This window comes from Cetorhinus maximus, chromosome 32 (assembly GCF_964194155.1).
Source record: "Cetorhinus maximus chromosome 32, sCetMax3.hap1.1, whole genome shotgun sequence".
Classification (NCBI taxonomy): domain Eukaryota; kingdom Metazoa; phylum Chordata; class Chondrichthyes; order Lamniformes; family Cetorhinidae; genus Cetorhinus; species Cetorhinus maximus.
In genome coordinates this window covers 397,005-410,114 of record NC_135910.1, presented here as the reverse complement: position 1 = coordinate 410,114, position 13,110 = coordinate 397,005, and the positions used below count along the sequence as shown (strand labels likewise).

Here is a 13,110-nt window from a genome sequence, read left to right as displayed (position 1 = left end):
CTGTCCTACCGGCAGGACAGAGCTAGCGGAGGTGGCAGCACAGGGGTATACAGTCAGGAGGGTATTGCCCTGGGAGTCCTCAACATTGACTGTGGACACGGTGAAGTCTTATGGTATCCGGTCAAACATGGGCAAGGAAACCTCCTGCTGATAACCATGAACTCTGTCTCCTCAGCTGATGCATCAGTGCCCCTTCATGATGAACATCACTTTGAGGGAGCGCTGAGGGTGGCAAGGGCACAGAATGTACTCTGGGTGGGGGACTTCAGTGTCCATCACCAAGAGTGGCTCGGTAGCACCACTACTGACCAAGCTGGCCGAGTCCTAAAGGACATAGCTGCTAGACTGGGTCTGCGGCAGGTGGTAAGGGAACCAACAAAAGGGAAAAACATACTTGACCTCATCCTCACCAATCTGCCTGCCGCAAATATGTCAGTCCACGACAGAATCGGTAGGAGCGACCACTGCACAGCCCTTGTGGAGACGAAGTCTCACCTTCACATTGAGGATACCCTCCATCGTGTTGTGTGGCACTCCACTGTGCTAAATGGGATAGATTTCAAACAAATCTAGCAAAGCAAGACTGGGCATCCATGAAGTGCTGTGGGCCATCAGCAGCAGCAGAATTGCACTCGGCCACAATGTGTAACCTCATGGTCTGGTATATTGCTCACTCTACAATTCCCACCAACACAGGGGATCAACCCTGGATCAATGAAGAGTGCAGGAGCAGCACCAGGCATACCTAAAAATGAGGTGTCAATCTGCTGAAGCGACAACTCAGGACTACTGGCACGCCAAACAGTGGAAGCAGCAAGTGATAGACAGAGCTAAACAATTCCACAACCAACGGATCAGATCCAAGCTCTGCAGTCTGGCCCCATCCAGTCATGAATGATGGTGGACAATTAAACAACTCACTGGAGGAGGAGGCTCCTCAAATATCCTCATACTGAATGATGGTGGAGCCCAGCACATCAGTGCGTAAGATAAGGCTGAAGCATTTGCAACAATCTTCAGCAATAAGTGTGAGTGGGTGATCCATTTTGGCTTCCTCCGGAGGTCCCCAGTATCACAGATGCCAGTCTTCAGCCAATTCGATTCAGTCCACATGATATCAAGAAACGGCTGAAGGCACTGGATACTGCAAAGGCCATAGGCCCTGACAATATTCCGGCAATAGTACCAAAGACTTGTGCTTCAGAACTTGCTGCACCTCTAGCCAAGCTGTTCCAGTACAGCTACAACACTGTGAAAAATTGCCCAGGTATGTCCTGTGCACAAAAAGCAATACAGATCCAACCCAGCCAATTAACGCCCCATCAGTCTACTCTCGATCATCAGTAAAGTGATGGAAGGGGTCACCAACAGTGCTATCAAGTGGCACTTGCTTAGCAATAACTTGCTCACTGATGTTCAGTTTGAACTCTGCCAGGGTCACTCAGCTCCTGACCTCATCACAGCCTTGGTTTTCTTATTAATTTACAGGATGTGGGCATCGCTGGCTAGGGTAGCATTTATTGCCCATCCCTAATTGTCCTTGAGAAGGTGGTGGTGAGCTGCCTTCTTGAACTGTTGCAGTCCCTGTGGTGTAGGTAAACCACAGTGTACTTACTGTGCTGTTAGGGAGGGAGTTCCAGGATTTTGTCTCAGCGACAGTGAAGGAACGGCAATATATTTCCAAGTCAGGATGGTATGTGGCTTGGAGGGGAACTTCCCATGCGTCTGCTGCCCTTGTCCTTCTAGATGGTAGTGGTCATGGGTCTGGAAGGTACTGCCTAAGGAGCCTTGGTGTGTTTCTGCAGTTAATTTTGTAGGTGGTACACACTGCTGCCACTGTTCACCAGTGGTGGAGGGACTGAATGTTTGTGCAAGGGATGCTAATTAAGTGGGCTGCCTTGTCCTGGATGGTGTCAAGCTTCTTGAGTGTTGCTGGAGCTGCACTCATCCAGGCAAGTGGAGAGTATTCCATCACACTCCTCACTTGTGCCGTATCGATGTAGACAGGCTTTGGGGAGTAAGGAGGTGAGTTACTCGCTGCAGGATTCCTAGCCCCTGATCTGCTCTTGTAGCCACAGTATTTAAATGGCGAGTCCAGTTCAGTTTCTGGTCAATGGTAACTCCTAGGATGTTGATTGTGGGGGATTCAGCGATGGTTATGCCATTGAATGTCAACGGGCGATGATTAGATTCTCTCTTGTTGGAGATGGGCATTGCCTGACACTTGTGTGCCTCAAATGTTACTTGCCACTTTTCAGCCCAAGCCTGGATATTGTCCAGATCTTGCTCCATTTGGACATGGGCTGCTTCAGTATCCAAGTAGTTGCGAATGGTGCTGAACATTGTGCAATCATCAGCGAACATCCTCACCTCTGACCTTATGATGGAAGGAAGGTCATTGATGAAGCAGCTGAAGATGGTTGGGTCTAGGACCTGAGGAACTCCTGCAGTAGCTGAGATTATTGACCTCCAACAACTACAACCATCTTCCTTTGTGCTAGGTATTACTACAACCAGCGGAGAGTTTTCCCCCTGATTCCCATTGACTCCAGTTTTGCTCCGACTCCTTGATGCCAAACTTGGTCAAATGCGGCCTCCAAAAACATTTACTCCCTTCACCACTGACGCACAGTGGCATCAGTGTGTACCATCTACAAGATGCACTGCAGGAGCTCACCAAGGCTCCTTAGACAGCATCTTCAAAATCCACGTCCCCTAGCATCTGGAAGGACAGGGGCAGCAGGCACATGGGAACACCACCACCTGGAAGTCCTCCTCCAAGCCACACACCATCCTGAATTGGAAATATATCGCTGTTCCTTCACTGTCGCTGGGTCAAAGTCCTGGAACTCTCTCCCTAACAGCACATGGACTGCAATGGTTCAAGAAGGCAGCTCACCACCACCCTCTCAAGTGCAAGTAGGGATGGGCAATGCTGGCTTAGCCAGCAACATCCACATCCCATGAGTGAATGAAAAAAATAACACACTAGCATAAGGACATTGATAACTAACAAATAAGTGCTCACAAACACATTAAAAATATTATTTATAGCCCAATTCCTTGAAGCTAAGAGAGATATCTCAATCGATCTAACAGAGTGATACATATTGATGTATTAATATGGTGATGTATGTACCCTCTTGTCTTCCTGCCCAGCATTCAGCAGCTTTGAGGTCTGGTTTCCAAATCTGATGCATTTTGCTGCAGGTTCACTGACCCAATGGAGCATTGGATCCCTCTGCTTCGGGTGGACTCATGATCCAACCCAGATAAGAGGTAGGATTTAAAAATAAATTGTAAAGCATTTCAGATGCATTAATATCATTTTTATAAAGAACTATTCAAAAAACACTAATGAGGTTTATAAACCAACAGTCAATCTATATTGCATTATGTTTGAAAAAAATAGCAACTCGCAATTTTTACAGCAAATCTCTTGATTTATAAGAGATTATCTCATGATTTATGAGAGAGTGGGGTTAGTATTATTGCAGCCTCCAGCAGCACAGGAGGAAGCTAATCTGTCCATCATGCCTGTGCCCACTGTCTGAAAGTTACCAATTAGATCCACTCCCCTGCTTGTTTCCTCCACAAGTGTTTATTTTAATCACTCACAGGTTAATACTTCTTCAACGTTCAGTTCGTGCAATAATGCACTGAAGGTATCATTAGGGGCCTGGACAGAGCAGATAAGTGGAAACTATTCCCAGTGGAGGAAGGATCGAGAATGAGAGGGCATAGATTTAATGTAAGTGGCAAAAGAAGCAATGGAGTTACAGTATAAGGAGAAACTTTTTCACGCAGCGAGTGGTTAGGATCTAGAATGCACTGCCTGACAGTGTGGTAGAGGCAGTTTCAATCGAGGCATTCAAAAGGAGATTGGATCATTATCTGAAAAGGACAAAATTGCAGGGCTACAGGGAAAAGATAGGACAGTGGCTCTGGGTGAATTGCTCTTTTCAGAGAACCAGCACAGATAAAATGGGCTGAATGGCCTCCTGTGCAGTGGTTACTTTATGATTCTATGAATGCTCATTGGTCCTTGTGCATAAACAGAATTCACTGGATGAGATATTCCAGCAACAGCTTCATTTGCGAAAGAGAAATAAATCAATGTTGTGAGGGTTAAGTTGGGAGTTGAATCTTCAGTCACCAAGAGCAGAGCAGGACCCCGAGTCCCCGGTTTTAAAGCTCCACCTAGTTCATGTTGGAGATGATGTGCAATGAGGAGGGGGAGTTTTAACCCCCAATTTAATGCAGTTTAACCCACAGAAAGGTCGAGGGATTCAGCTTGAAGCAGGGACATTGGGTTCCAATGACATGATTGGGACCCAACTGCAATCTAAATCCCAGATTTATGTGGCTTCCCTGTCAGAACTAACCTGTTGGGAAGAGAAGCTAGGGACAGAAGAGTCCCAGAAATGGAAGCTTCTTTTCACATTTTTTCTGATCCCTCCTGGTCAGGGGGACAAGGAGTGTTTCTCACGATAAGGAAAGCTTGGCCCTCTGCTGTGTGCCTCATAAAGGGTCTTGCGCTGGGAGGGCAGTGATCAGCAGATTGGGATCCCAGAGGCATTCAAAATGGTCATGAAAGGCCAGCACTAGCTGGTCAAGACCATTCTGTTCCTGAATATACATGGGGGCACCCGAGTGAATGAGCCATCTTCTTCTGAGCCCCCCCACCCCCATCAACATTGGCCAATAGAGCATATACCAAGGAATCTCTCCCTCTGACATCTCCCCAGCTCCCTCTGAGTGAGAATAGGCCTTGATGTGGCACCTTCTCCCTGTGCCATGATTGAAAACAACAGCTCACTACAAGTGGAGTGAAAGATGGGCCAAGCAAATATTTCTTTTAAATTTATTCTCAAAATGTGGCTGCCACTGTGAAGATTGGCATTTATTGCTCTCCCTACTTGCCTTGAAAAGGTGGAGATTTAGCTCCATAGTGGGGGACCTGCTGTCATGGCAACAGGCACTCTGACAGCAAAATTAAGGGATCACCTTAATACAGGAATTGTGACGTTTGCTGTGACTCAGTGAGCAGCACACTTGAGGCAAAAACTTGTGGGTTCAATTCCCAAATCAAAATCCTGGAACTCCCTCCCTAACAACACTCTGGGTGTACCTACACCACACAGACTTCAGCGGTTCAAGAAGGCAGCTCACCACCACCTTCTCAACCACAATTAAGGATGGGCAACAAATGCTGGCTTTGCCAGCGATGCTCAAATCCCATGAACAAATAATTTGAACAAAACTCTTGGCTGCAAAATGTAATTGCTGATCCAGTGCAATACTGAGGGAATGCTCCACTGTCAGAGGTGTCTTTCAGATAAGTGTTAAACCGAAGCCCTGTGTCCCCAGGGAACTATTTCAGAGAAGAGCAGGGTAGTTCTCTCCACTGCCCTGGACAATATTTATTCCTCAGTCAACATGACAAGATCAGAATATCTGGTCATTATCACATGGCTGTTTGTGGGAGCTTGCTGTGCTCAACTGGATGCTGTGTTTCCTACATTACAACAGTTCAAAAATACTTAATTTGCTGGAGAATGTTTTAGAGATCCTAGGGGCATGAAAGGCACTAGATAAATGCAAATCTTTCTTTATGAAAGGATAACTATTTAAAGTTTAGGTTATAGATTTAGTTGGACTAAAAAAACCCAAGAGTTTGCAAAATAATAAAATACCAAATGACTTCTATTTAATGAAATGAACCCGTGTAATCAGCCACCCATTATTGTTACTCTTTCTATTGTCCTAATTGCACATTACGATGACTGCCTAATCCTGCAGTCTCAAATAATCCCCACCATTCCACACCAGCTATGGATTCTGACCAATCTTTCGTATTAAAATAGGCTTATCAGCATGTGATCCAATGTGAATGAATAACACTGGCAGGCTTTGCCTGAACGGAGAGAGCAGGGACAGATTAAAGAATGATTAAATTATGTTTTATGGGCAATAATGCTTGCTTGGATTAGGAAGCAATCAGCTTTTTGCAACATTAATCTTTAATGCCCAGAGTCCCATGTGGGTTGAAGCATGGCTGGGAGAGGGATGGTATAATGTTTGATTGGAGCTGTTTAATCTGGAACAGAATTCAATTCCTGCCTGTTTTTTCTCCCTCCCTCCCTCCCTCACTCACTCATTCACTCGCTGATTGCTCTCCGACTTTGCATGGGACAGTATTTACGGTAGATCCTGTCTCCCGTTCGCTCACTGACATTTTGAGTACCGGGCCCTGGAGATTTGCTAACATTATTTTCTCAGCTGTAACTAATTATTCCATCTAATTCGCAATTTGATCAGACATTTACGGCAAATATTAGCAACAATAATAGAAAGACTTGCATTTATATAGCACCTTTCATAATCTCAGAGCATCTCAGTCAAAGCACTTGACAGCCATTGGACATTTTTGAAGTGCTGTCACTGTTGTAAGGTAGGCAGCCAATTGCACACAGCAAGATCCCACAAACAGCAATGTGATAAATGAGCAAATAATCTGTTTTAGGTGTTGACTGAGGGACAAATATTGACCAGGACACACTGCAGTAAGATCCCCTGCTCTTACCTTCAACAGCACCATGGGATCAGGGGGCCTCAGTTTAACATCATCTGAAAGATAGCACTTCTGATAGTGCAGCACTCCCACAGCACTGCATTGAAGTGTCCATTTGGATTAGGTGCTCAAGGCGCTGGAGTGGAAGCTGAACCCACAATCCTCTGACTCAGAGGAGGTGAGTGCTACCAACTGAAACACAGCTACCGATAGGAGATGGAGTGTCTGATATTTCTGGCAAGGAGGGCGAATCAAGCAATTTCTTACATTTCCTGATCTTTATTATTTTGGTAAAAACTGATAGCTATCCCCTCACTGATTATGAACTGAACTCGGGGCTGGGGGAGGGGTGTCAGAAGCTATTGCTGTGACCTGGCACTGAAATTCCTTTCACAGTAGAAAACTGATAATGTATCTATTACAGTCACCCCAAAGACACACTGAGCAGTTTGATAGTGTGAGAATGATCCCGGGTGCTATTGGATAGGAAGATTGAAGAGAGACATTATGAACTAAAAGTTATAATTTTAAAGGTTTTGCAGGAACAGAACAGATGTTTGAAGATGATGGGACAGGTTTATAAAGGTTGTTAAAAATGATGTGGCTTCAGGGCTTTATTAATAAATGTATAGAGTGCAAAAGCAAAAAGGTTACACTAAATTTTTATATAAAGTACTTGTCAGGCCTCAGGTGGAGCACAGTTCTGGGCATCACACTTTAGAAAGGATGTCAAGGCCTTCAAGGGAGTGCAGAAGAGATTTACTGGAGTGTTCCAGGGCTGAGGGACTTCAGGAATGTGGTGACACTGGAACAGTTTGGGATTTTCTCTTTAAAGCAGAGAAGATTCCGAGGAGATTTGACAGAGGTGCACAAAATCATGAAAGGGTTAGAGTAAATCAAGAGAAACTCTTTCCTATGGCTGAAGGCTTGGTAGACAGAGGAGGCTTATTGAAGGTGATTGGTGAAAGAACCAGAGATGACATTATTTTATGCAGTGAGATCTGATCTGAAATGTGCTGCTGGTGGAAGCAGATTCAATAGCCACTTTCAAAAAAGAGTTGGCTAAATTCTTGAACAGAAAATATTTACAAGATTATGGGGAAAGAAGATGGGAGTGGGATTAATGGAACAGTTCTGCCAAAGAGCCAGTACAGGCACAGTGCGTGGAAGAGGCTCCTTCTGTGTTGAAAGATTTACTGAGGAGCCATGTGAACCCTGGGAAAACAGCTTCAACACCATTTTCCCAGGGTTGCTCTGCCAAATCGGTCAGTAAAATCCCTGGTGGGAGTACATTCTCAATGATCTGTTTATGAAAACCTTGTGTTGGTGAGGGATGTTAGTGCTGGGGAATGGAACACCTTCGCATTGCAAGCACCAAGCCCCCTGAGGACAGCTGATTGCAATGTGCTGTCTGTTGAAGTATATTTCTAATCCAGGACAGACTCTCATTGATCAGCTCCTCCCAGTATTTTCACCCTCCCTCTGTTCATAAAATGAAATACAATTTGAAGAAATCAAACTAGTTGGGGTCAAGGGCAAGGAATTTTTCTTAATGGCTTTTAAATGCATCACACAATATGTATCCTTCAATGATATTAATACAGAAAGATTTCTATTATTCAGGGTGTTTAAAGGCCATGTGTAACTTTAACCTTTCATAACTTTGGATGTACACTGAATAGAAACCATTTCATCCAATTGTTAATTGAGTTCCGATGTGCTGCCTACAATGAGCTTTGTATTTTCTTCTCCCACCGATTCCGGACTTCAGTTCTACTTGCCATAAAACACACAGTTCACCTTTCCATCCACTGTCGCTATTTCCAGTCAGGAAAGCATTCATACGGCATTCACAACAGCATTAATATTTAAGAACTTTATGAATAATGTTTTCATACGCGATTTGCTTCTATGACATGTACATCTAAATTTATTAAAGGTTAAAGTTGCATCGGGAATTTATAACCAGCCTGTACATAAACACAACTGCTAAAGAAAAGCTTTAAAGATACAGATAGACTGAGGAATTTCACAATAATAAAAGGGAGGGTTAGAAGAGATGTTTTCACACAGAGGGGTTGTTAAGGCATTGGAATGTTTTATCACAAGGGGGTTACTGAGGCAGAGAATGTAAAATCATTTATAAGGGAATTGGATAAGTATTTGAAGGGGAAGATTTTAAAAGGACAAGGGGAGGATAATTAAGGGAAAGGGCTTTGAGTTAAGCTCCAGTTGAAGATCTAGCACATGCAAAATGCTCCAAATGGCCTCCTGTGCTATCATTTTCTATGATTAAACAATTTTTAAAAATATTTAATAATTGTGACTTACCCAGTAAATTACTTAAACTTATTTTAGTTCCCTGGATTATTTGGAGTCTGTTGTAATCTGGTGCTGTGTTTCCTGGCTGTGAACATAAAGACCATTGCATGTTTTGCAACCTTACCGTATTTCTTCAGGTATCCCTGGTGGATCCCTCGGGAGCACATTCTAAAACACCACCATCAGCAGCCCTGTGATCCCGCACCCGTACTGACAGGTTCTGCCAATTTCAGACCAGTGCAGTCGGGATGGGAGCAAACTTGTGTTGACATCATCGTCAGAAGTAACCAATTGTGGCAGAGATCAAGGATTTTCACCAACACCACAAGTAAGAGATCTGATTGATTGTAACCCTTTGCTAGATGCACAGAAACTGGCAGAACAGAGGTCAGAGAGGAAGCAACAAAGGTAGAAGGAAGGACCCTGGAGAAGATCGAATTCTGTTTCTAAAAACAGATTTCACTCTCAGCACTTTAAATCAACAAAGACCGGGGACGAAATTTACAGAAGCTCACTGAAAGTTTACTTCATAACTTTGCTGAAACAAAACACAGAAAATTCTGGAAACACTGAACAGGTCAGGAAGCATCTGTGGAGAGAGAAACAGAGTTAGACCTTTCATCAGAACCCCAGAGACACTGCCTGACCTGCTGAGCATTTCCAGCAATTTCAGTTTTTATTTCAGATTTCCAGCATCTGCAGTATTTTACTCCTGTAATAATTCTGATGCCTGGTTAGCAATAGTGGTGATAGACAGGATTCCTGGCTGGGGAATAGTCAGGGCTCCTGTTGGAGAGTGCAGGTGTGTGGATGTGGGGTGAAGACAGGACTGAATACAGTGTAATATCTTTCATAGCCAAAGAGCCGGTTTTGACCCAGGGGTTGGGTTTTCTCCAACTGACTCCCAATGGGTGTTTAAATTCAACTTCATTGACCAGCTCACCAGTGGCCAACATTGGGGGCTGGTCCCAAGAGGCAGCTGGTCTCTGTAGAAACATTACTCAGTGAAGGGTACAACCTCCTGGAGAGGGTGGAAATCGGAGGGAAGCCTTCACTGGGAACTGTGCAGGAGCAATGCCCCTCCACATCCACTCCAAAGTGGAAACAATCCCAAATAAAGCAGAATGTCTGCATGGTCAAACTGTCTGGAGTTGGTGGAAAATCCAGCAGCAAAACTGCATGAACCCTGTTCATGGAAACACAAGCCCATGACACAGTGTGGGGCTCTCATTAATGGACTAATGAAGGCCTCGATTGCCTGTCCCCCACAGTATAGAGAAAAGAAAAACCAAAAGGCTCAGACTTCTACAGTACCATAAAGTGCAGTCACTGCTGCAATGTAGGAAACATGGCAGCCAATTTGCAGACAGCAAGATCCCACACGCAACAATGGGATAATAATCAGATAATCAGCTTAGTGATGTCAACAGAGAGATAAAAGTTGGCCCCAGAACACCAGGGAGAACCCCATAGTCCTTCTCTGAAATACGGCCATTCACCTGAGAGGGCAGATGGGCCTCAGTTTAATGTTTCATCAGAAAAACAACAGAAGTGTCAGCCTAGATTTTATACTCGAGTCTGGAGTGAGACTTGAACCCATAACAACAACAATAATAACAACAACTTCTATTTATATAGCATCTTTGAGGTAGTAAGTCATCCTAAGGAGATTCACTGGTGCTTCATCCAAAAATAACTTGACACGAAGACCTGAATCTTTGCAATGATGGAGAGGGTTCTCCAGCTTTGTCAAAATGGCGCCAGAGCACCAGTTCCGGAAATTCCGCCCATGCGCCATATTTAAAGCCCATGAACCTGACCCCCACCATTTTCGCCAGAGGGAGAACTGGGGCTGGTTACAGTTTGCAAATCAGTGGTTCACAGAGGCAGCTGCAAAGTGAAAAGTGCAGTTGCCTTCAAACAAATCCAATTTTCATTAGTGAGATATCCAAAACACAACTTGTGGGCTTTCCACTTTTCAAGAGAAGGTGTAAAGTTACCAGAGTTCTTTGGGCATGTAGAGTACCTTTTTGGATAGGTCCAGAGACACTTTTGGGAGAGGTCAGTGCCCAAGGGATTGTTAAATATAGACATGAATATGCATGCAAAGTGAAAAAACTCATTGGAATTGTCAAGCTGTCTAGGCATTTAAATCTCCTGGTCTTTAAATTTAAAAATAAACTGTCGGAAGTTTAAAAAATTGATGCTTGCTATTCCACCCGATCTGGTGACAAGCCTGATGGCTATCATTACAGGATCTGTGCTGCATGAGTACTTCCCAACCTATCATTATCACAGTGGGGTGCCAGTCAGTCTCAGTTTGATTGATAGCTCCAAGTGGTTATAAAGTCTTTGAAGTGGGGCTATGAATACAAATGCATGGTTTTATATGGGATTAAGTACGTGAAGGAAATATGTGTTAAATAAGGGATTAAGTAGTTCAAGAAATTTAAATGTAGTGAATGAATTTTTATCAATGATAGTTTTTTATAAAATAGTGAAGGCATCAATAGACACTTAGAACTTTATTTCATTTTAGCATGGGCCCTGAGGTCTGCCCATGGTGGATACTGGGTGAGTTGGCATGGAGTATGGAAGGGCAAAGACGGGTGGGGGGCATGGGTTGGCATGAGCTAGCATTAAGTTGCCATGGGGCTATAATGGGATATGGGGTGGGTAAAGTAGCATAGGTTGTCATGGAGGATATGAGGGACCATGGGGATGGGTGGGGGGCATGAGGCAGCATGGGATGATCCATGGGGACTGGGTGTGAGGGTAGGGGTCAGGGACCTGTTTTTTTATTTTATTCTTTTCTTTACAAGTCCCAGCCCACCTCTGCATCTGGCAGCCACTGTGCACCCCCTCCCCCCACCGACAAGGGAACGAAAATTTGAACATCTGGGACACTTTCTCCCAAGTCGGGTTTGTGGAGCCATGAATTTTTTCTGACTCTGTTTTCCTGACTTGGGAGTGAAAATTCATGCCCAAGTCACATAAGGAAATGCAACCCTCTGATTCAGGGGTGAGAGGGTGAGAGTGCTACCCATTAATTCACAGCTGGTAACAGATCGACATTCCCCAGAGAGAAATCACAGCAATTTCAGATCAAACTCTGTCCCAGAACTCTGCTTTCCCATGAGCACTCCCTACACTGTGGCACATTCAGGAGCTTTAAGCTGAAGGAAGCAACTACACTGAAAGCATGGATGTCTCACTTTGAAATAAACCATGTTTCCCTAGCTCTGAACAAAAAAACAGAATATTAGCCGTTGGATACAAGCCTTGCTCAGCAATGTGTCAGAATCATGGAGTGGGCAGCTCTGTATTTCTGGACTCCTTTCTCTTCCTGTGACACAATTGAGTGTTCTTAAAAGACACAAGTCAGAGAATAGTTAGAAGCTGGATGAGATCCAACAGTTTCCCCTATAATTTTACCCCAATCCCACTTGCCTCCAGATGGCGTTAGACGCAGCCACAATGGGTGCAACTGATGGTGACATGGGTGACCATCAGAGAGATGGAGAGGATGGCCATTCTTTGCCAATGTTCGTCAGAGACTATTTGCACATGGCAGGCTTCAGTGCCCGGATCAATCCAGTCCTGGTGCATTATTTCCTCTGAGTGATCAGATTATGAATGGAATTGTCCCAGAAGTGCACTAAGTGCAGTAGCAGGTGTGTAAAAGGACATTTTACTCTCCAGCCGCAATGACGGGTTTTCGCGCCATATCGTCTGCTTCCCAGCATGTCCTGCCTCATGAATAATGCATCACGGGAAACACGCTGGATCATTGGCAGGCAGTCTCGCATTCCCCACCGCACCATGACCTCGGCGCTGCCTCACTCCGGGCGCCATATTTAAAGCACACCAGAGCGCAGCCCACTTCATGTCTACAGACCAAGGCTGCTCCGAGCAACAGATTGCTCCAAAAGCAGGGGTGACAGCAGCCCCCAAATTTAGCGACGCCTGCTTGACACGGTGGAAGTGAACTCCTCTACCCCAGCTCTAGCCGCTGGAGGCCCCCAAAGTCACCAATCTGGCAGCGGCGGTCAGAGGAGGTCAGCCATCCAGGGCAGGAAGAGGATAAATGATCTCATCCGTTTGCCAGGGCAAGTCAACCACCTCATCATTCTCAACACACCCCCAAACCCATCACACATCCACAGGGATCTCACACCTCAAGGGACAACACCACTAACTCTCAGACACACCCT

The 13,110-nt window shown here is 44.8% G+C and overlaps 1 protein-coding gene across 1 annotated transcript in view; it reads right to left on the bottom strand.

Annotated features, from left to right (window-relative positions):
- LOC144671325 (uncharacterized) overlaps window positions 1-9,142 on the bottom strand; it is a 79,350-nt gene extending 70,208 nt beyond the window's left edge. The window contains exon 1 of the mRNA XM_078533151.1: window positions 9,021-9,142. Coding sequence (XP_078389277.1) covers window positions 9,021-9,063 — 43 coding nt within the window. The 5' untranslated portion in view covers window positions 9,064-9,142. The remainder of the gene's footprint in view (window positions 1-9,020) is intronic.
- Window positions 9,143-13,110: the final 3,968 nt, after the last annotated feature.